Source organism: Thamnophis elegans, chromosome 1 (genome assembly GCF_009769535.1).
Source record: "Thamnophis elegans isolate rThaEle1 chromosome 1, rThaEle1.pri, whole genome shotgun sequence".
In the NCBI taxonomy this organism is placed as follows: domain Eukaryota; kingdom Metazoa; phylum Chordata; class Lepidosauria; order Squamata; family Colubridae; genus Thamnophis; species Thamnophis elegans.
Window position 1 is genome coordinate 28550568 of NC_045541.1, and position 25267 is coordinate 28575834.

General features: G+C 39.2%; 1 protein-coding gene across 1 annotated transcript in view; it reads right to left on the bottom strand.

The window, feature by feature from the left end:
- The window catches only part of XIRP2 (xin actin binding repeat containing 2), a 150470-nt gene that overhangs the window by 61033 nt on the left and 64170 nt on the right, over positions 1–25267 (bottom strand). The window contains 1 exon segment of the mRNA XM_032238853.1: positions 22040–22200. Coding sequence (XP_032094744.1) covers positions 22040–22200 — 161 coding nt within the window.

Here is a 25267-nt window from a genome sequence, read left to right on the forward strand (position 1 = left end):
TGCCCTGCTCCACTGCGCATGTACACATGCCCTCTGCCTGTTCCCCACCCTCATGCATATGTGTGTTCCCCCTGCATCCTGTTTTGGGCCTGGAAGGCATCTTGCACTAACCTTGAAGCCAAAACGGGAAGCAGGGATGCTGCACCAGTCCCACTGTGCCCCGCCCCCTGCGTATGCGCAGCAGAGATCCAAAGACAAGCTGGCCAGTGAGAGGCTCATGCGCTTGCATGGTGGAGCTGGGCTGGGCTGGGGCGATGGCTGGTGGGCCTACAGAGAGGGCTCTGCATACCACCTGTGGCACACGTGCCATAGGTTCCATCATGGGTATAGGTGGTCCTTGTTTAATGACCACTCATACAGTGACCATTTCAACTTATGATGAGTGGCAGTTACAACTGGTCTTTAAAATTCTGACCGGTGCATTGCTCTGTGGTTACATACAGTAACTGCAATCTGAATGCAGTTGAATGCAGTGACCTGGCCTGGATTTCCAACCATCAGAGTTGTCCCCTGGTCTTGTGATCACAATTTGTAACCTTCCCCGCAGTTTCCCATAAGCGAAGTCAATGGGGAAACCATCAGTGTAAGGGAGAAGTCATCATCATGGGAGGCCCTTTCTTAATGAGCCACACAGTCCTCACTTAACAACGGTAAACAGAAACTGCTGGAATTGCCATTGCTAAGTGGTTCTGTTGCATTCTATCATGTTTTACAACTGCGCTGGTTAGCTATGTAAATTCTGGTCCTAATTACCGTTCTTAACCAAGGTCTACCTGTACATGATTAGGTATTACTTAATTATAAATTGTATTTCTGCCTGTTCCTACAAATTATGGTATTGGGTTTTAAAGTTTGCGTTATGTATGTATGAGTGTGTGTGTGTGTGTGTGTATTCTGTTCCAAGAAGCTACAGAAACACACTAAATATTAAAAGTATCTGAAAAGGAAAATGCAAACTATCCAGTGTGCAATGCTCTGAATTATTTTACATTTGTTTTGCTTCATGTATGAAGTATATTTTGCTATTGATTCATTCCACTCCATTCCAATCCAGCGATGTACAGGCCTTAATAGGTTATGCCAACCTTCTAAGGCAAACTCATGAAAAGAATGTCATCAAAATACTTAAAATATGAATGCCTAATGCGTTATCCAGATTTAAGTAGAAGCTTATGGGGATATTATTATTACTACACTGATTTAAAAGATTAAAGAAGCGCTAACCATCAGTAGCCCTCAGTATCTTCTAATCCAGCGTTTCTTCAGGACCATTAACTGCTTTATGCCATCAGGGGCTCGGAGACCAGGAAGAGATTCTACTGTTATACAACTGTGAATTAATCTCTTTGCAAAAGCAACACAGACAATATCGGAAGCTTCTTTTATAATGGTGAAGATTAGTGCAACAATATGGACTGCAATAGTATGTTTTTTGGGAAAAAAAACCCAGCCCCAATTCATAATCTGACACTGTGAACCACATGTGATTTAAAAGCCTAGGTTTGATAACAAATTAGAGAGTGGGAATTAGGTGAGAACATTAAAAGCCTCCCTCTGGATATTGTCTACCTGGTCAGCAATGCTATTTGCTTCTAACAACCACACTGGTGACTAATCATAGTCTTCTAGATTTTTCCCATTGCCTATTCATCTTACTTTGCTTCCTTTGACTTCAATGGATGGCTGTTATTTTTCAGAGTTTTCAGAGGGGTGGTGGTAAAAGAAAGAGCCATCAGATTCTATCTATTTATGCTTTGTGAACCTTCAGATCAGACCACTAGTAGCTGCCTGGACGGCTTCCTGTAGTTTTCTTGGCATGATTGTTCCAAAGCGGTTTGCCACTGCCTTCTGTCTGGGGCTGGGAGAGAGGGACTGGGCCAAGTCATCCAGCTGGTCTTTGTGCCAAAGGCAGGGCTAAAACTCACCATCTCCATGATTCTAGCCTAATGTCCTAACCACTTTCCTAAACTGGTTGTACCATAGTAACAATTAGCCCCAAGACCTGCTTTTCTACATTTGCCTTTAATTCTGGTTTGCTTCTATATCAGTGGTTCCCCCCACCCCACTTTTCCAGCTTGGCAGCTCGCCCGGGGCTTTGGGTGTTTAAAGTTGCCAACCCCTGAGTTAGGACATGCCTTATTCACTACTACACCCATGTATCTTCTCTACTTTAAGAGCTGCACTGGCTACCAATAAACTACCTTCCAGTTACAATTGAAAGTTCTAGTTCTCAAAATCTCTATATAGCTCCAGAGCCACCTTTCCTAAATTACATCTGTCTGTTTAGTAAGATTAAAACAAGTGTGTTTTTTTGTTCCAAGTACCTGCTCTCAGACACCACAAAAATCTGTGGGGTTTTCAGTTATAGCACCCCTTTCTGTGGGTGCTATAGCTTGTATCAGACATTGAAAAGGCTTCTTTCCTCTGGTCCTTTAGAAAGTCCATTAGGCACTGGAATGTTAGGAGGATAAGGAATGGGCATTCAGATTTTGAGCTAGATTGAATACATCTCCCCCTTTCCCTTTCTGATGGATTTGCTGTTGTGTTAGTGTTTGTTTTGTTAATTAAGAGCCAATGAGATGTAGTGATTAAGGCAGCAGGCTACAAACAGGGAGGTGGTGAGTTCCAGTCCTGCCTTTTAGGGTTTAAGTCAGCTGGGTGATCTTGAGCCAGTCGTTCTCTCCCAGCCCTAGGAAGGAGGAAAGGGCAAATCACTTTGGGAATCTTGCAAAGAATACTGCAGGGACTTGTCCAAGACCTGAAAACACACACACACACACACACACACACACACACACACACACACACAGTGTTTTAATCTAAATTTTGAAAAATGAGAATAATATGCCACTCAAAGCTGGCTCCCTTTGAAGTGGCTCATACTTCTTCTAAAATAACATAAATGCAGTGACATGCGATGAGGTTTATAGCTGGTGGGGCACTGACACAGGGGTTTCAAATGTTTTTAGACTTGTGGACTTCAACTCCCAGAATTCCACAGCCAGGCATGCTCAGTTCCAATTTAAAGTGACAGCATTTCCCCCCCTTGCAAAATAAGTTTTGCTTCATTCTTTTTCTTCTCCGTCCCCCTCCTTCCTCCCTCTCTCCCTCCCTCCCCCCTCTCTCAAACAGACACATGCACACAGAGAAGTAGGATCCCTCTCTCTCAAACAAATACAAACAGAAGTTGGATTGGATATATTTTCCAATGGCTTAAAAGCAGCTCCTCTGCCATACCCCGCCCCATTCCCCTGCTGCCTTCCAATCCGAGCCTTTGATTGCAGGTGGAGCCACGTTGCCTTTTCAAACTTGTAATCAGTGAAGCTGGGCTTATATACTTTTATCCAGCTCTGTGTGTGTGTGTGTCTGTGTGTGTGTGTGTGTGTGTGTCTGTGTGTTTGAAAAGGCAACGTGGCTCTGTATGCAATCAAACTTTTTGAATTCCTCCCCCTTCCCTCCGACCCATACACTCACCTTTTCCAGCTGTTTCAGAGAGGATTTCAACTCTGCTCTTGTCTGCCATCATGAAAAGAAAAAAAATGTAAAAGGAGAAAGGCATGAGCTCTGAGGTCAGACTGAGCTAGTTGATACCAGAGCCTCTAAAAAACGCCCTCTATAGGAGGCGAGAGAACCACATGCCTCATCTACATAAGGAATTTTTCGGCTTTTAACCCTTGTTTAGCTCTGCTCGAGTGATCATAAAGTCAGACTAAATGAGGCACCTCGTTCTCCTGCCGCCCCCTGTAGACGGCACTTTTTTAGAGGCTTTTTTACACAGTTAAGCACTAAGCAGAGTCATCCACTGTGACTCTGGCAGCAACTACCTCAGCCTTTTTCCTTTTACATTTTTTTTCTTTTCATGATGACAGTGGTGAGGCCCTGCCTCCACTACCTCCCCTGACTGCACGTCCCTGAATAAATGTATAAATAAATGTAATAGAAGTATAAACTATTTGCTGTAACTCTGCTATTTAAAAATGTCCCACACAGCAGCTGTAATTACAAAAGGAGCCTGTTATGTATTGAATGTATATAGTTGTGTGAACTGTGTTAAAGTGTAACTAACCTTTAGATGACCCCAACTATTTTGGAGGGAAATTTAGAACATTTATATTTGGGCGGCAATTTTTATAGTTCTATGATTGGTTTATAGGGCCTAGAGTAAAAGTCACAGCCATTTGCCTGCAGTTCCTCAGCTCCATTTTGAGTCAGTAAACGCTGTTACAGCTATGCTGGTCTGGATCTTGCTTACTGAAGCCCACTACACAATAGAGCCATTCTTCATCAGCCTAAAGTGACTCTGCTCTAAATGCAGCAGCTGCTTAGGATAGAAAGATGGAATTGTTCTTTGCCATTTTTAGTGGGGAGGGAAACATGCAGCCCTTTTTAAGGAGAGTCCCTCTATGGAGTAACCATCTGTTTTTAAGCTGGAAGGTTCCAGGAAATGGTTGGCTGGTTGTGACAAGTGATGGTCACCTATTGTTACCTTTCCCATCAGATGGAATCAACTGGGTTAAGACAGAAAAAGGTGCAAAGAAAAAAGAAACAGCACAGCAACAGATCATGAAGATCTGATGGTTTAGCTGGAAAATGTTGGTATGAAATTATGCAGGAAGATGCAGAGATCGTACAGTCCTATCTTTGACTTCACATAAGTAGGTTTGCCATTTCACAACTGACTTATGTTCAGTTACACCGAATTCAATGTTTTGTCTGGAATTGTGTTACTGGGCCTGCATGCTCAGCTTGGGATACACTCCACACAAAGGAATGCTATTTCTGAAGAAAAGCAAGTGATGAGAAAATGCTTTCCCCGCTGAGCAATTTTCTTCTCCAAACATTGATACAACAATCGAAATTGGGAGAATTGGAGTAGAAAAATAACCCCCACCATTTGCTTCTCCAACTGAAACAGCTCCTCCTAAAACTGCATTGCATGTACAATAGTGTTTGCATGTCAATATATACATTTCTTTTGTTTCATATACACCATTGTTCACGTATGGTGGATGGATGTGTGTTTCGCTCCTCCGATGCCAGTGTGAAAGAACTGTACATTTCCTGCTAGCATTCTTGTATCGTAAAGCTGTGAAAAACAGATAAACACACACATATTGCAAATCTTCTACTGTGCTTGTTAGCTTCTGGAAAAAAACCAAACAAACAAGGGAATATATCTGCAGAATGGATTGAGGGATTTTTGTGAAATATGTTTTTGGGCAAGTATGAGTTCATGTAGGAACTTTGGAGCTGTGGATTTGGTAAATTATCTCCCAAAACAGCCTCAAAAATAAATTGGGAAATCAAGTTCTAGAAAACAAAGTAGAAACATGCTTTCCCACAACTATTTTTCCCTCAAAAATCCTGTGACTAGATTTCAGGTAAGGAAACAGATTTGATCTGTGTTGTGGAGATCCAAATAACTGGCTGATGTTGTGGTGCCTCATCTCTGTCCGCCTTCAGTGTAGCATTAGCTCAAATTGAGAGGTGGGCCGAGGTTCACAGAAATATGACTTCCTTACAGCCTGCATTTCTGCCACTGGGTTAGCAGGAACCTTTAGGTACACTTTGGACATACAGCATCACATTTGATCAATGTACTCTCAAATGTGTTGCTTGAGAACTCAAAATTAATGTTGAGGCTCTCCTAGTGGAAAAGCCTGCAATTTACACTTTTATAACAGACCTCTCTATGCAGGGATGGGCTGCTATGGGTTTGCCCGGGTTCAGGAGAACCCGTAGCTAACATTATGGCTGGTTTGGAGAACCTCCAAATCCCACCCCTGGCTGGCACCTCCCACCCCACCCCGCCTTTCCTACCCTGCCCCTCCCAGGAGTCCCCACGTAGCCCATTTTGGATGCGAGGTAAGTGCAGGGCCCACGCGGAGGCTCAGGGACGGGAAAAATAGGCCTCCTGGAAGTTCCAGAAGGCCGAAACAGGCCCATTTCCAGCCTCTGGAAGGTCTCTGGAGCCTGGGGTGATAGTTTTTGTCCTCCCAGAGGTTCGAGGAAAGCCTCTGGAGCCTGGGGAAGGCAAAAATCCCCCCTCCGTGGTGCAGGAGGCCAACTAGGCCATAGCCACCATGGCAATGCCTACCCAGCAACCGGGCAGAGAATCCATTGCTGAAATTTTTGAAGCCCACTCCTGTCCCTATGTACATATATGGGCCTATGCGTAAAATAAAGCATGCCCTTGTTTAGTTTTTAGTTTAGCATATGGAGTGGTGGTATCCCAGGTTCTGTCACTCTTCCTATGGAAACTCACTAATACCTAGGAATGAATATCTTTCCTTTGTGTTCTTTACCTAGTGTCTGAGAAGATGGGGTCTGCAACTGCAGACCTTAATGGAGAACAATGATTATCTCAGTCCCGAATCTGGATCTGGCTTGATATTTAGGTTAGAACAAATTGACCTCTGTCATCCTGACAGAGGGGATACGATTATGGAGCCTGACTGACCTCTCAGTGGTTTGATCCTATGGACATTGTTTTTATAGTAGCTCTATCCTAAATTTCAGGAATGGTTTTGCAGAATAATATTAAGTAACTATTTCTGCATATTGCTAAGTCAGTGCTGATATATTTATGAAGTCACTGGAGATAGTTTACCTCATTATATTTGAACCAGGAAAGAGAAAACGTTCTAAATTAATGCACAGAATCAGAAATGTAGTGGTTGATGACCAATTTGAATGTTGACAAGGCAAAGTTCCAAATATGGGAATTGCAAAATTTGCCTGTTCTAAAAGGATAACTATGTATTTTAGGGTAATCCTAAAATCATTGTCATTGGATACCTCTGAGTCTTCTGTGTTCAGGAATCCTAGTTGCCATTTTCATAGTTGCTCTAACACAGGGATGTCAAATACAAGGATGGTGGGCCACATCTGGCCCACACTGTGGTCAGATCTGGCCCGCGGAGCCATCCTGGAAAATGTAACGGGCCGGCCCACATCACTTTGGCCCAGTCCACCCAGTGCAAAGAGGAAACATTGGGCCAGCGTGGCTTCGGCCTGGTCTACCAAGTGCAAAGAGGAAACACTCCAGCAGTTTGAGGAGTGGAGTCAAGCTGGCCATGCCCACCCAGTCAGCCACATCCACCTAGTCTGCCATGCCCTATATAGAATACCTGAGTGATTTGGTGCGTTGTTAAAATCCTCCTATTACATACTAGGTTTATGCTGTTTATACCATGACTGAATTGACAGAATGATACATTTCAGACATTTGCAGGCTGGTTTTTGAAATGCTCATACTGCTGAGTTCACACAGTACTTTCGACTACCTCATTAAGTGCCTATTGAAGATCACTCAGTTTTTCCATACAACAATAAGAAATTATGTATGGATGGTTTTGTTCCTTTCCTTCTTCTGCCCCATCCCCTTTGTTCAACTGAATATGCTTTATGCACTGTCTGAATCTATTAATCGCATGCGCAGAACAATTTACAGTGAACTGCACATGCACACACACACTACTAAACAACATTCCAGCAACAGCAGCGGCGAACAGGGAACTGGTTTGGGGGCATGGCCAGCCTGGGTCGCTGCCGGTTCTGCGATCCAGGCCAAAATACCACTACTGGTTTGGCCAAACTGGGCCAAACTGTGAGCAACCCACCTCTGATACATACATACATACATACATACATACATACATACATACATACATTATACACACATATCCGCAATAGATAGCCTTCTACCCTCTATTTTAAGACTTCTCAGGACGTCAAGCTCATCTATTATTTGTGATTTGTTCCACTTCCAAGAGTTTGTTAGAAAACTTTCTTTAACATTTAATTTTAACTTTTTAAAACATTCAATTTATGTCTTCTTACAACTGGCATCCCTTATTTCCATGTCTTGCACCCCAGAACCAGAGGTGGTATTCATCAGGTTCTGACCAGTTTTGGAAAACTGGTAGTGGAAATTTTGAATAGTTCAGAGAACCAGTAAATACCACCTCTGATTGGCCACGCCCCCAACTATTCTCTGCCTCCCAAGTCCCAGCTGATAGGAGGAAATAGGGATTTTGCAATAACCTTCCCCTGGAGTGGGGAGCGAAAGGAGATTTTACAGTATCCTTCCTCTGCCATGCTCATCATACCACGCCCACAAAATTGGTAGTAAAATTTTTTGAATCCTACCACTGCCCAGAACCCTTCCTGACTTTCTATATTCATGCCATTTCACTCGTTTGAAAAGAAGTATCATAACCCTTTCTGTCCCCATTCTTCAGGGATAAACATGCTCTTTCAGCCTGTCTTCAAAGGACTATGATTCTAGCTCCTTGGCAATCCTTGCCCTTCTCTGAACCTCTACGGCAGTTTCTTTAAACCCTTCTTATAGACAAATATCCACCATATAACATAGTACCTGGCTTGGGATCTGATCAATGTACAATAAATAGAACAATTACTTCTCATGATTTACGTACAAGTACAATTCTGTTGAAGCAGTTTAAAGTTGCATTTCTCTAAAGTTGCTACACCACTTACTCAGAACACACTCAACTACTATTTCCAGATCTTTATTTTATTTTGTTTTGTTTTGTTTGCTTGTTTGTTTTGTCAAGCATGTATAAGATAACAGATATAAGTATAAACATGATTATGAATACAGGAAATGGATATGAATAAGTGGGGACAGTAGAACAGGGATGGTAGGCACTTTTTATATTATATTATAATATGATATGATATATCATACCATATGATATGATATATCATATTATTATTATATTTTATTATTATTATTATTATTATTATATTATTATTATTATTATTATATTTCTATTAGTACCAATGCAAATTGAATCAAATTTGATTTTAACACCTCTATAAATAATACACAAAAAGGAAATTTCCTAGTAATAATGGGACTGTTGACTTTGAGTTTATATATTTATCTGGAGAGTTATAGTGATATTCTATTTTCTTTCTTTCTTTCTTTCTTTCTTTCTTTCTTTCTTTCTCTCTCCTTCCTTCCTTCCTTCCTTCCTTCCTTCCTTCCCCATTAGGAGCTGATATAGGAGCTTTTTAAAAATAATTCAGAACTACCAGGGAATGACATTTTCTTGAAACATCCAAGTCATTTTGAGATTCCATTGCATATATCTGAGGGGCAACAAGGCATAGCCTAGCAAAATAGCCTTATTTTTCGAAGGACCCAAAGACATGAAAGCTATGTCTGAAGATCTATGTTTTGGCACAGCAAGTGTGAACAGCCAGTTATATTATCAAGCAACCATTTCATGCATGCCTAGCACAAGCCAGTGAAATCGCAATGATTTGTGGTGGGCCATTTTTATCTGACACTCTTTAAACTCTTTGTTGGATGTTACTTATATAAAGGGCTCCTAGAAAATAGTCACTGTCTTTTCTGATATCCTGTTCAAGCAAAAGTAAATTAATGTCACTGTGAGATCCAGTTAAGTTTTGATAGCTTAAATGGCATAAATGGGAGCTTTTATCGGATAAGACAATGAAAGCAATTGTCCTCATCCCATACATGGAAGGGGGCCAGCCAAAATATGGGTCAAAGTTTTAAATGAACAGCAAAGCAAACACGTTCCATTCAAAGCAGTAGAAGTATTAACCCAAGTATAATATCAAGAATTATTTCAACATTTTAAGTTTCTCCACATTCTCATTTACTTGGTGCACAAAAAACAGCACAGAAAAAGTGAGAAGCAAAAAAAGGAAATGCCAGGGGAAAGCTCAAATAAGCATAATAAGCTCTGAACATCTTAAAACTTTCTTCAGCAGAAAACATTTAATTTGCTTTGATTTGCAATTAATTAATTATAGTTGATTAGATTTTGTTAGTATGGTTCGTTCTGTGAGAAACAAAAATATAGCCTATTAATCTGTTAGAATCAATAAGGCCTAAGTGGAAAAAGCAGGCCCTAAAAAGCCACACAAACCAAAGTTTTAGAAAGATTTCAAAGTGTATCAGAACTATTTGTAATCCTGCTGAGCCGTTGCTGTGAAATGTGATTTTGCAAAGTACATAGTTTCAAAATATATTTGGACGTAGAAGGACGAAACCGTGAGAAATAAGGAACTGAAAGTAGTCAGTGGATAGAAGTTTGAGATGTACATGGGTATATGTGGAGACTGTCTGTCAGTAAGAAAGAACAAGAAAGTAAGTTGTGAAATGTGTGCAGAAAAGTATAAAAAGAGTGTCTTGGGATGAGTTCAGGGCTACTGGCCATAGCTACTCCTTGCTGGATTCAGCTATGTCAGTGGACTTCATTGCAATGGGTTATTGATATAAGTTAGCAATAGCAATAGCAATAACACTTAGATTTATATACCGCTTCATAGTGCTTTTACAGCCCTCTCTAAGCGGTTTACAAAGTCAGCCTATTGCCCCAACAATCTGAGTCCTCATTTTACCCACCTTGGAAGGATGGAAGGCTGAGTCAACTTTTAGCCGGTGAGATTTGAACTGCCAAACTGCAGCTAGCAGTCAGCTGAAGTAGCCTGCAGTACTGCACTCTAACCACTGCACCACCAGGGCTCCTAGTTGTATTATGATGGCTGTTCATGTTCCAAATTGCTCATCAAATAAACCTCGGAATCTTAAAGTAAGAATTATTATTTGTGTTCCTGCCTCTTGTACCTTTTATTGGGATATTTCTACGACAGTTCTAGCAAGTCTTCCTATGTGCATTAGAGAGGGGCATTCTCCAACAAAGATGGGAACAAACAAGTATTCTCTTGCATCGGAGAATGTAATACACAATTAGAAACATTATTGTGTAGGACGGAGCAAAAATGAAATGCCAATCGGTACTGATGCAATATGTTAGATACTAATTGTATATGACAGATAGGCCATTTCTTGCCTGATGGTTGATGATACAATGATTTATTCATGTATTTGGGAACAATTAAATGCAAGAACAAATTAAAAACAGAAAAATCTTGAGAATGTGGCAAAATATGATGCCTTTCAGAGACTCAAAAATGGTAATATATTTGGTCTCCACATCTATACAAATCTGGTCCTTTAGGATACAGTGGCACCAACAGAGATATGGATGTGGGTTGATATTTCAAACTATTTTCCAAACCACCAGAAGGCAAGGCAAGAAAGAGTGGATGGAAACTAGTCAAGAAGAGAAGCAACCTAGAACTAAGGAGAAATTTTCTAACAGTGAGAACAACTAATCAGTGAAATGACTTGCCCCCAGAAGCTGTGGGTGCTCCATCACTGGAGACTTTTAAGAAGAGACTGGACAGCCACTTGTCTGAAATGATATAAGGTCTCCTGCTTAAGCCAAGATTGAAGTCAGACTAGAAGACTTCAAAGGTCCCTTCCACTCTGTTAGCTGCAGGGGAAGAATGGCAGTCTTTTGCCAGACTGGAATAAAATAGAATGAATGAGCTGGAAGAGACCTTAGAAGTCTTCTAGTCCAGCCCTTCCTCAAGCAGGAGATTCTGTTATTCTATTATTCTCTAGGGCCTTGTGCTCATACCCCCTCCAAGACATTAGAACTCTCAGTTCCCGTTCCAATTGAAGTCCTTGAAAGCAGCACCATGCAACTGGTAAATGCCAGTAATATTTAATATCAAGGAAGTGCTGCTTTAGTGCCTTTCTTTTGGTCATTCGTATCTCCTCAGGTCAACATTCAGAATCTCTTCTATTATACACACAGAAACTATTACACATTAAACTACCGTAACTCAGTCTTTTCCAATCTGCCATCTAGGGCAACACTACAGAGTTTGGACCCCAGTATTCCTCCTACATCCTCCTTGGGGGAAGTATTAACCCCAAGTGGCTCAGCTAAAGTGCTGAGCTTATCGATCAAAAAGGTCAGCAGTTCAGCAGTTTGAATCCCTAGCGATGCGTAACGGAATGAGCTCCCGTTACTTGTCCCAGCTTCTGCCAACCTAGCAGTTCGAAACTACATAAAAAATGCAAGTAAAAAAATAGGAACCACCTTTGGTGGGAAGGTAACAGCATTCCCTGCGCCTTCAGCATTTAGTCATGACCACAGAGATGTCTTCGGACAGCGCTGGCTCTTCAGCGTTGAAACAGAGATGAGCACTGCCTCCTAGAGTCGGGAATGACTAGTACATATAGGCGAGGGGAACCTTTACCTTTAATCATCCTACTAGCTGAATGATGTTAAGAAGTTCGTCCGACATTTAAAAAATTATCCACGTTCTTTCAAAACTCCAAATGCAAATCTATGAAACGTAAGCAGCGATAAATCACATTCTGGCTCCATTAAAGAGGACCATCGAGCAAAACCGAAGTCTGCATTCGTATCACTAATGATCAGCTCTGTGCCCTGTGATCTCATCCTGTCATCTTTGTTGAACCAATTTATTTCTATCTCAGCTACAGTTCAATAGCTTTATAGATGAAACGCTTGAGCTCTGAAAAGCTTGGGGATGACTTGGTTTTCCATTGGTGGAAATATCACTCTTCTCCTCCTGGGAAGAAATTCTGCCTTTGTGACTCAAGCTAGCACATCACCATAGGTTTTAATTGACTAGCGAGGGAGGGGAGATCACTTTGGCAGCCCTTGCTAATAGAATATTGAAAGTATTTTTTTTAGTACCTGATGTACGTTTAAGGTATACATCCATGCAAGTTATACATGGGAAGTAGGATGGTCCATGTTGATACTTTTTTCCTTCTCACCCTCCAACATTTGTCAGTCACATTGGCTCCTGTGGGATTCTCAGCATTTTAATGCTTCATGGATCCGTTTGGGGGCTGCTAACCATTGTTGCTATGGAAGTGCATGTAATTGTCAAGGATTGGATTTGTAAGCAACAAACTGTTTTTGTTGTTCACATTTTATGAAAATTGGAATGTGGGTGACTGTCAGAGATTTTAACAAGCACAAGTTATAAGTTATCACTTGTCTGAGTAGGTGGAAGCACCTGGCCAATTTGCCTCAGCCTAGAAGCTAAACAAGAGCAGGCTATTTAGTATGTGGATGGCATTCTGTGCTGGGGAATTTGAGAGGTGCAGGCAAGCCTGGAAAGTAAAAATAAATTCTAAAAAAAAAAAAAAACCTAGCAGAAAATAATCTCCATATGGATACAGTATGTTCATGTAATCATCTGGCACTAAGCTCAATGTGAAATAGTTTGTGGATTCCCAAATACAATTTTAGTCCTTCTTTAAGAATGATATTGTAGCAGTTGTGTTCTGTTTAATTTAAACTTTCCCTGAATCTTATGGGTAGATGGAGCAAATTTTAAATTGGTGGCTAACTATAGGTAAAGAAAACCGTTAATTTCAGTTTTGTTTTGGTTTTGATTCTAAAATCCTTCTGGATGAGGAATACAACACACATAATAGAAATACAATATATCAAAAATGTGCTTCTAAGTTTGCTATTATGCATGTTAATATCATTCAATTGTTATTGGAAGCCGAATTTGGATACAATTTTAGAGCTATAATCAGTCACCTTCTTTATGTTGGAGCAGATACAGGGTACTCTACAAAAATATTAGCACAAAATATTAGGGTAAATTTAATATAAGAATGATCTCATATAACCTAGAGATTTTATGAAAACACCAGCAGAACTAACTCAATTCTAAATAGAACTGAATAAATTTCACCTATGAAAGGATATAAAGTAAGTTTTAATTAATTATATGCCATATTTATCAGGTGGTTCTGCATAGATTATACATATCCCCCAAAGGATGACGTTGGTGGCTTGGAAATGGTTTTAGACTCCTCTTGTCATTAGAGGCACAAGCTGTGGCCAAAGTATTGCAAGCACTTTTATCAACCAGACTGGTGTGACTGTTGCAGCCCTCCTTGGATTGAAGTTTAATGAAAAGAAGGACCAGGGATGACATGATAGCCATGTTCCAATATCTCAAGGGCTGCTACAAAGAAGACGGAGGCAACCTATTCTCCAAAGCAGTTGAAGGCAGGACAAGAAGCAATGAATGGAAACTAATCAAGGAGAGAAGCAACCTAGAACTAAGGAGAAATTTCCTGACAGTTAAAACAATTAATCAGTGAAACAACTTGCCTCTGGAAGTTGTCAATGCTCCAATGCTGGAAGTTTTTAAGAAGAAATGGATAGATGACCATTTGTTTGAAATGATACTGTTTTTCCTACCTGGCCAAGGGGATGGACTAGAAGACCTCCAAGGTCCCTTTCAACTCTTTTATTCTGTATTCTGTATGAGACTATTCAAGAGCTACTTCCTAATCTTTTTTTTGGGGGGGGTCTCTGCTCTGTGAAGCACCTGGCAACACCTTATTGCTTTTTCAGCAATAACCTTTTTTCCCTGTCATTTATACATATTGCTATTCAGATTATCGTTTTTCCTAAAATGTTATTTTCTGTTCATTCTGTTGATTGAGAACAGTGAAACACATAAAAATAAAGTGATTACAAGTTTCTAGCTTGATTTGAAAAGAAGGAAATGTAGCATATTTTTCTTAAGCGCATGAGATCTTATTAATCAAATATTAACAAATTGAAAAATATGTCTCTACGTATTATTGTAGTTAATGTAAAGGAACTGCTTTGTGTTATATGTAGTGCTTTACAACAAGCACAAGTGGCTCTCAGGTGGCAGGACTCAATTAATGCAGACATCAAAAATTGTTCAGTTGGACCCAGTTGCTGTGTTTGATCATGTGAAATGGTGTTCATTGATCCAAAAAAGGAACCCTGCACCTGCGAGAAAATGCTAGGTAAGACAATGACTGTTGGCTGTCTTCAGAGTTTTTAACAAAATAGGGAAAGGGCTTGTGGTCTGAACCTGATTGAATCCATTTGAAAAACATTATTACTTAACATTTCTCCTAAAACTGTTTTTGGCATGACACCAACACTTCATAAACAATACAGTGGACGTTAAAATTGCACTCTATTACTCAAAGTATTTCTAGATGGGGTTGGATTGTAATCCAATTGGAATGCATTGCTATTTCTAGTGGCAATGGCCATTGACTTGTTTGTTTTGATGGAAAGTTTTTGAATAAATTAGAAAGATGACACAATTCTTAATTACGACTGTGAGTATAGGTTTATTGTCTAGATTTGCCAGAACATTTAAGATGGTGTGACACAAGAATTAGCAAAGGATAAGAAACGAATTCAATTACTATTCGTAGAGAGTCAGATTTATTACAGAAAAACAGAGGAAAACTAAAGTATATCTGTCTTTGGATCAATGGTGTGGGAAATGGAATTGGCTGAAAAATGAACACAGCAGTAAAGATTCCGGAAGACTCCTTCAGCTAAAGATTGTTTTATTCACCTTTGGTCTCCATTTCTGATTATGGCAACAACATAATTCCTAATTCTCTCTTTTTCTACCTCTGTTTTTTAGTTAAGCTACACTAAGCATGGATCTTTAAAATGTTACATCTCCCATACAATTCCAAATATTTAGTTTAAAAGTATACTAAATGTGTTTATATGTGTGTTAAGTTACACTTCTTTTTTTTCCTTTTGCATAGTTTCTATTCTGCAATAATTTTGCTTACATTTTTATCTTCAATTTCTTGTGGATCAATGCATATTTGAATAAATCTTTAAAACACAGAGAATATGGAAAATATTAAATAAGTGATAATTTAAAGGTAACCTCTTTTAGACCTCTTTTCATATCCAGAAACAGAGTCAAAAGAAATATGTACCCTTCATAGTTTTCTTCATTTTGTTGTCAGTCTTGAAGTTCACTACTTTTAACAGGGCTGGGAGAATTCAAATAATACAAATTTCTCATATTGATCTAAGTGAAACATTGAGATGTGTGGCATTTTTAAAATTTTATAAACACAGTATAGAAAGCACTTTTTATGCAGTCTGCATGGTATGCTGTAGCTTTTCTTCTAGAAAGAATTCCAATATCATAAACTCTATTTACAGTAGCTACAGATCTAAAACAAGCAAAACAACAACAACAACAACAACAAAAAACCTTGGAAGCAGTGTGATGCTGAAATAAAAAAAAATGTGGGGAAATTTTATGAGTGCTTTCTATTCTTCTGTACTCAGTCCTTGCACACGGTATTATCAGTAATAATACTCCATTATTGTCACTAGGCAAAAATCAGGCTGCTTATCTTGAAATGGAATGAATTTTGGGTTGTTCTTTTTGGGAATTGTTGTTGTTTCTTTGTAAATAAAACTGCTGCTGGGTGCTGAAATCACAAGAAGACCGCCGTGTGAAGATAAAAATCTTAAATCTTTAACATCTTTCCTACTACTCACTGTTTATTTATTAATCAAACTGATCTCCCGCTGTAATCATAAATGGATTCTCAGTGGCTCATAAACAAGACAATAACATAACCATGGAAAATAAAAAAATATATAGTGTCTACAGGGCTCAAAACAATAGCTGTGTTTGTTGTTTCTGGAAGGCAAATACTGTAACTTTGGAGCCAATGAAATGTCCAATGACAGACCACTCTGGAAGGCTAGCCTCATTAGACAAGAACAATGACTTCAAAGTCACACACACACACACACACACACACACACAAACACACAAAAACAGAGAAAAACAGCTGCACCGATCTTCCAGCAAGATCAGTGTGGATATGCCAATTCAAGAGGAGCAACGTAAACCAATGCCAAGCCATAAAGATCTTCATAGCTTCAAACCAGCTTTTTAAATTTCATTTGTAACCTCTTTCCACCATGAACATTTTTAGATTTGTTTTTCTTTGTTTGATAAATTCATCATGAGTCAATAGTAAAAGGCAGCTTTACTTGGAACAGCTTACATTCTGTGATGATACCTTTAATAATAGGAAACATCAACATATGCCTATATCAGGTCCTTGGGAAGGACTCGGTTGGCAGATAAAATGACAAATCCAGTCTGAACATCTGGCTGACTGTGAAATGAACCACTGATGAGGTTCTGGAAGGCATTGAAAACCCAATTATTTTCCCAGACTTTGGAATAGAAAGATGCTAAGCAACAATGGATTCATTTTTTTTTACTACCGGTTCTATGGGCGTGGCTTGGTGGGCATAGTGTGGCTTGGTGGGCGTGGCTTGGTGGGCATGGCAGGGGAAGGATACTGTAAAATCTCCATTCCCTCCCCATTCCAGGGGAAAATTACTGCAAAATCCCTATTCCCTCCCGATCAGCTGGGACTCGGGAGGCAGAGAATAGATGGTGGTGGGGCCATTCAGATGTGGTTTTTACCGGTTCTCCAAACTACTCAAAATTTCCACTACCAGTTTTCCAGAACTGGCCAGAACCTTCTGAATGCCACCTCTGATGCTAAGCCTCTATAACATTAGTTTTGTTTTGTATAGTTTTTCTTTTTCTGGATGGAAAGCTCTTGTTCATTCATGCTATTGTTCTAGCTTTTCTAAGGAAAAAGTGTCCAATTCATTGGTAATCAGGCATTTTAAAAGATGTCGAATAAATAAATGGCTAATTATACCAGTGATCATAATTTGATCCAGTCATCAAAATTTCTATTACTATTCTTTTAGAAAATACAGTTGTAACTGATATTTCAAATTCCTTAAAAAATTAAAGAAATAACAATTTTATCATAACTAGCATTAATGTTCTAATTGCTAATTATTTAAAATCTGTCTCCAACAGCAACATCATAAACAGTTCTGATTTCTTTGTTGACTAAGTTACTTCTAATAGATTTTGTACCTATAGCATCAGGAAGAAAACTAATTGGATATATTGAATTAAAATAATCCCTTCCAAAGGCTGGCAGTATGATTTATGATACATCTTATTATCAGTCATAGCCTGTGGGTATGCTATGCTTCCATATGCTATGAAATTGTAAGATGATTGATTGATTGATTTGATTTGATTTCTATATTGCTTGGTAGCAATTATTTTGGTAGCAGTTAATAGTCTCCTGTTAAAATTTTTAGGGATTAACATCAATTAGATTACATCTTCTTAGTTTATGTTCTTATAATAGTTGCATTTATAGATATTCAAGTGTAAATACTGAGGATTTTTTAAAAATCCCCCAATTTCTTTGACTTTGACTTAAAACATCATCCAACCTGGTTTTCATACTATAATTGGGAAAAGGGCCCCTGTGTTTGTCTGGAGAGTAGCCTTCAGATTGAAATATACCCTAGGTAAAGATCTCCATGTTCCCATTAGACCAGAGCAGAGGTGGTATTCAGCATGTTTTGACCAGTTCTGGAGAACCGGTAGCATAAATTTTGAATAATTTGGAAAACCGGTAAATACTACCTCTGACTGACCCCACCCCCATCTATTCTCTGCCTCCTGAGTTCCAGTTGATCAGGAGGAAATGGGGATCTTGCAGTAACCTCCTGGAGTGGGGAGGGAATGGAGATTTTACAGTATCCTTCCCCTGCCATGCCAACCAAGCCACGCCCACCAAGTCACACCCAGAGAACCGGTAGTAAAAATTTGGAATCCCACCACTGAACCAGAGCTAAGTTATGTAATATTAAGCTTGATGGGTAAGTTTTATTTCTCATACAGAGTTAACAAATGCATTGCGTGGATAAAACATCTTTTATCCACCCTTGATTTGACTTACTGAAGACTCTTTTTGAGTTACAAAACGAATTGCTTAAACATTTGCTTCACTTTCTGGAATGACAATGTTTGCATGCTTTTTCTTCTTTGGCTTTCCCAAAATGTTTCAAAGTAAAATGATTCCAAACATCGTTTTATGTGTCTTCAACATGAAAGCTTATAATGAACTAAAGTTTAATTTGAGAGAACATTTTCTCTGATGGAGTGGACATCAGCATTTTTGAGCAGAAAATAGTTACTGAATGGGTGCACAACAGTGAACCTCTGACCTACATTAGAAGAGCAATTTATTTTCCTGAGCTCTCTTGGAATTACTTATACGTTCACAACAAGCCCCAAGAGTCTATCTCCTAATCATGTTTGTTATCCCTTAGCAGCAAATGGACAAAGTCTTTCTTAATATTTCTTATCAATTCTTGGTACACCTTCAGTTCTTAAGAGTAAAGTCTCCTTTGATTCAATTTTGAGTCACAGTGAGTTTATGCATATGTTCATACAATTTTCTTGGCAAGAGTAAATAATTGAATTATCTGACCCTGCTTAGCATTTTGAGATCAACCAAGGTCAGCTAGGCACTGCCACCTAGCTGGGCAATCAATTCTTACTGCTACAAATAGCTCCACCGTGTCCATTTACGCCTAAGAATTTGTATTTCATTCTGGGTATGCTATTTAAGAAACTTTGCTGCCGGTAAAGAGAAAGTGTCAGAACAAAATTCTGAATTTAGTTAAGGGCATCTTGAAAATGTATCTTCTATTATTATTATTATTATACAATTGTATCACAGCGGCCAGTTGTTTCGCCGGATTTGGCATTGGTTACTAGTCGGGCCCCACCCAGGGGCCTAGGACGTCGTAACGTATTTTCGCAATATGCGTGCAGATCCAAGCAGTGCGGCTTTTTGCATTTGACTGATGGTGATTTTGTCAATTTTAACTGTTTTAAATGTAATTCCAGTGCTTTTGGAATAGCACCCAGTGTGCCAATTACCACTGGAATTATCACTGCTGGTTTGTGCCATAGTCGTTGAATTTCGATTTTTAAGTCCTGGTATCTTGAGATTTTTTCATGTTCCTTCTCGGCGACCCTGCTATCACCTGGTATTGCGATGTCTATGATTGTGACCCTATTTTTCTCAACCAGTGTGATGTCTGGTGTATTATGCGCCAGTATTTTGTCGGTTTGTATACGGAAATCCCACAAGATCTTGACCATCTGATTTTCTGTGACTCTTTCAGGCTGATGTTCCCACCAGTTTGTTGCTGTTTTAATATTATAATTTTTGCACAAATTCCAATGGATCATTTGTGCTACTGAATTGTGCCGCAATTTATAATCAGTCTGCGCGATTTTTTTACAGCAGCTGAGTATGTGATCAACAGTTTCGTCAGCTTCTTTGCAAAGTCTGCATTTGGCATCATCAGAGGATTTTTCGATTTTGGCCTTAATGGCATTTGTGCGGATAGCTTGTTCTTGCGCAGCCAGGATTAGTGACTCTGTTTCTTTCTTTAATGTACCTGTTTTTAACCATAACCAAGTTTGTTCCCTGTCCACTTTATCTTTTATTTTTTCCAGAAATTGACCATGCAGTGCTTTGTTCTGCCAACTCTCCATTCTTGATTTTATCACATCTTTTCTGTATTCTTGTTTTGTCTGTTGGGCCTTCAGTAGATTTTTGTTCTTTACTTCGATTAATAGATGTTCTTGACTTTCTTTTAAATAATCAGCCAGTGCATGTTTTTCTTCTTCAACTGTTTGCTTCACTTGTAATAATCCTCTGCCACCTGATTTTCGTGGCAGGTATAGTCTATCAGTATCACCACGTGGATGTAAACTGTAGTGCATTGTCATTAGTTTCCTGGTTTTTCGGTCCAAAAGGTCCAAATCAGCTTGTGTCCAGTTAACTATGCCAGCTGTGTATCTTATAACTGGTATTGCCCAGGTATTTATGGCCTTGATTGTATTTCCACCATTCAATTTAGATTTCAAAATTTTCCTAACTCTGTTGGTGTACTCTCGTCTGACAATAGTTTTTACTTCTCCATGCTTGATGTTATCCAACTGCAGAATGCCTAAGTATTTGTAGGCTTCATTTTCTTTGCATTTAATTAGTTGGCCATTGGGCATTTCAATTCCCTCAGATGCAGTGATTTTGCCCCTTTTTATGGATACAGTGGCGCATTTTCCCATGCCAAACTGCATTGAAATATCGGTGCTGAATACTCGGACTGTATTTGTCAATGATTGGATTTCTATTTCTGACTTTCCATAGAGTTTCAAATCATCCATATATAGTAAATGCGAAATTTTTTCAGCTTTTTTGGCTGTTTGGTAGCCTAATTTCATTTTTTTTTAAGATTACTGATAGTGGGATCATTGCGATGATGAAGAGAAGAGGTGAAAGTGAATCACCCTGGAAAATTCCTCGCTTGATATTAACCATTCCGTAGATCTCATTCCCTACTGCCAACTCAGTTCTCCATTGTTTCATTGCCTTTTCAGTAAAGGATGTAATATTTTTGCTAATGCCAGTTGTTTCTAAGCATTTTATGATCCAACTATGTGGCAGTGAGTCAAATGCCTTTTTGTAATCAATCCAGACCATATTCAAGTTCGTTTTTCTGTTCTTACAATTTTCTAATATCATTTTATCAATTAGAAGCTGATCTTTTGTGCCCCTGCTCCTTCTTTTGTTGCCTTTTTGCTCTACTGGCAAGATGTTGTTTGTTTCCAAATAATCCATCATGTTATCTGCAATAATTATTATTGCAGATATTATTATTATTATTATTACTCTAAAATTGACCTTTATTCAAAGATACCACAACAGGGTAGAAAACAAGGATAGAATTTTTGGGAATGACAGACGTGGAGTATGACAGATGGTAGATCATGATATTCAAGTACTCTTTTTTTTTTAAACTGCTTACATTAAGTTATATTAAAGCCTCTCACAAACTATGTGCAAACAGGTTTCGCTTTAACATTAGCAGAAGAGTGGGCAATCTGTCAATGTTGTCCTCACCCAATTGTCCAAATTGTTAATCGAACAGAGCAAGTTTTCTTTAGGTGCTGTTTAAGAATGTACTAGAGAGAGGTGAAGAATTATAAATTTACTTATATTTGTGACGAAGATCAGAAGTCACTTTTTAAAATATTTTTTCTTATTTTTCCCTTTTCCTTTTTCTCGCACCTTTTATTCTTTCTCTCTCTCTCTTTTTCTCCTTTAGTTTTATTTTGCACTTGCTTTTAGGAGCGTAATCAAACTTTTCAATGTGAACTTTTAAAAGGAGGAGTTTGCCAGAAAGAATGTGCACATTTGCACGTTTCTTTATTGTAGGAAAAGAACTCTGTAATTAACAATTAGTGCAAACCAAACCAAGCCACCTCTCTTGATGCAGGACTCAGAAATGAAAGACAAGCTGAAATACAATTGACCTTACTCTATAAAAGCTGTCTGAATGGATGATGTGAATCTGTTAGGCAAAAAAAGTGTGTTTCTTACATTAGCAGAGGAGTTGCTGATGTCTACTTTAGATGCAGCGGCCTGGTACAAAGCCATCCTTTCTTTCAGGGAGATGGCCTCCTGGATCTCCAGAGGTCCATGGTCACTTTCTTTAATACCTTCTGAAAGCCCTTCACCAGACTTTTTACTGCCTGTAGAACCTTGAAATAACAATAGAACCCAGTCAAAATTTTCTAGGACAAACATGTATGACAATTGCTTATTTTACAGGTAGACATAAAATATTTTCTATTTTTTCCTAGAGGTCATACAAACAGCATTGCATAAATGAAGTATGATTGCTATTAAACGCATGTACAAGTCCTTTGAGTGGAAAATTTAAAAAGAGACACAAGAATAGCACCCTGGACCATCGCAAGTGACTGATTTTATACTTATATGTCCATACATGCACCACAAAATTGCCACCTAGAACGGAGGGTTATAATTCAGAATTTATCAATATTCAAGTTACCCAACAAGTAGCCAGCTGTCAGGTTGTGTTTCTCTTTTCCCAGCAGCTTGTTATACTTACTTTATTTCTAAATAATTTAAAATTATCCCATACTTTTTAAAAGGGTTTTGCCTCACATCTTTCTCTATAACTTCTGTTCTCAGGTCTCTCCCTCTTTGCCACCATTTTCTCGTTGGAGAGAGGTGTTGTCATATAAGGTTGTAATCTTGTATTTTTACAGCGCGCAAAAATAAGGTGATTTCCCTAAACAAGTTGAACACTTTCTTCTTCTTCTTTTCTATTAGCATTCAAAGGAATGGCTTCATGATACGTGACACAGTTAAATTTCTACTACTCGAAAAAAAGGAAATAATGGAAATGTTGCTGTACATCTATCCAGAGGTGGTATTCAGCAGGTTCTGACCAGTTTTGGAGAACTGGTAGTGGAAACTTTGAGTAGTTCGGAGAACCGGTAAATACCACTTCTGATTGGTCCTCATCTATTCTCTGCCTCCCAAGTCCCAGCTGATTGGGAGGAAATGGGGATTTTGCAGTAACCTTTCCCTGGAGTGGGGAGGGAATGGAGATTTTACAGTATCCTTCCCCTGCTACGCTCACCAAGCCATGCCCGCAGAACTGGTAGTTAAAATTTTTGAATCCCACCACTGCATCTATCTCCCATTCAGCTGTTTTGGGATATGCTGGGAACTCTTCAGATTCCATTTGCTTACCACCAACTTTTGTCTTTGTCCCACCATAATGAAAGCTTTACAATAATTGGTTATTTTGACCTAATTTGAAAATTTGAAAGATGAAGTCATTCTGCAAGAGCTGAATCCTCCAGAGGCCAGCACTTGTTATTAAATACTGTAAAAAATGGCTTTTAAAAATGTAAAATGTACATTATTTTCTCTGTTGAGAAAATAACCAAGTCAGCCATTTTATTTAACCTAGCAATTAATAAAACAATTCCTGTCATTTTTCTGTCAAGATATATTTTTTATTGACAGTTTAATGAACTTCTTAAATGTTTTATTAACTTCTCAGCTGTGCTAAAATATAACCGTTCAGGCAAGAGCGAACAATCAACATCTGTACATTAGACAATTTATATGACTGATGTTTTTCTATGTTCATTAACGTGGTCTTTTTCTTTAGATTAAAATATATGTTAAAGAATCACAAAGTAAAACAAAACCAAGTTTAGAATCAGGCTTAGTTTGGAACTCCAGTTGTGCTTCAAAGAATAAATCCTCTTTTTATACAGTTCCCATTCATTTCTTTAAGGCTTACTATATTGAACAGTCATGATGATTTGTGCCCAACGCTCATTTGCTCTAAGTTCTTTTGTCTTGAATGTTGTTACTTCCATCCTCAAACTGCTTTTATCACAGCTGGGAATGGGCTGCTTAGAAATTATTTTTAGTTCTCCGTGGCTTATAACATTCATGAGATTACTAAAGGCCTGAGTAATTTTCAACTTCACTCCAACTTTCAGGAGTTATGAACCAAAATCTTCTTCATAAAACACAAACTTGCAATAGCTAGAGAAATCTTCCAGTTTAAGATTACCACCATTTTCAGAATCAAATGCTGAGGGTGCTGCTATGAGTAGATTTCTCAAACCTGGCACCCGCCAGATGTGAGGTGAACCCAGTACCCCAAATTCTCTGACAGAAGGCTGCCTTCTGACAAGGCCTTTGCAGCTGTCAGTTTGGCATACCAAACATGGAATTTCACAATGTAGTATGACTGAAACTAATGAGCATGGAAAGGTCTGATTTGGTTCATATTAAACATAGATTGAAAAGCTGGGAAAACCTGAGGGTCCCTGATATAGGCAGTGTATATCATTCTCCACTCTCTGTGTGGCTTCGGCTTTCTTCACAGCTTGTTTGATTATCAATCAGACAGGTTGACTCATATTAGACCAAGGAAGCTGTCTCAGATAGAAAATGATTTGGGGCAGGAATGACAGGAAAGTGTTAGAGGGGAAGAGCATTATGTATCCTAAGGTCTGCCCATGAATCCTCCAAGTCAGTGTTTCTTAAATGTTTTGATCTCAGGATCCCTTCCCGCCTTTAAAAATTATGGAGGACCCCAAAAGAGCTTTTGTGTCTAAGGGCAGTGGTCAGTGGTGGGCCCCAGCATCACCCACATGCCCGCACACATGTGCGACATGTGCATGCGTTGTACTTACCTGCGACTCTTCCTCAAGCCTCCACGATGCTCCAGCTGCTTGGCAAAGCATCGTCGCAGGCGCCATATGCACCATGCCCGTGCGCAGAAGCGCCAAATGCTTAAAGCACAGGTAAGGGGTGAGGGTGGGTGGGCCCTCCGGAGCACCATACCGGAACAGTATCCGGTGCTCTGGGCAGGCTCCAGTACACCCATACCACGGCATGCCGCCTGCAACCCACCACTGGCAGTGGTATATTAACCATTAAGCAGACTAAGCACATGCTTAGGATACCAGGCCCCAGGGGGCACCACAAAGTTGAGAAAGAGAAAAAAAAACCAGTGAAGGTCTTAGTGGGGGAGGGACAGGATCCGAGACAACATTTGAAGAAACACTGCTCTAAGCCACCTTATTCCATAGATAGTATTGAAGTATAATTCAGCCACCACTTTGGTTGCAATTACCTATGTACTCTGCTCTTGCTGAAAGTACCACATACTCAGTAATAAAGCTGGTCACAAATTCACAACATCACTGTTACTAGCAGTAGCGCTTAGACTTATGTACCGCTTCACAGTGCTTTTACAGTCCTCTC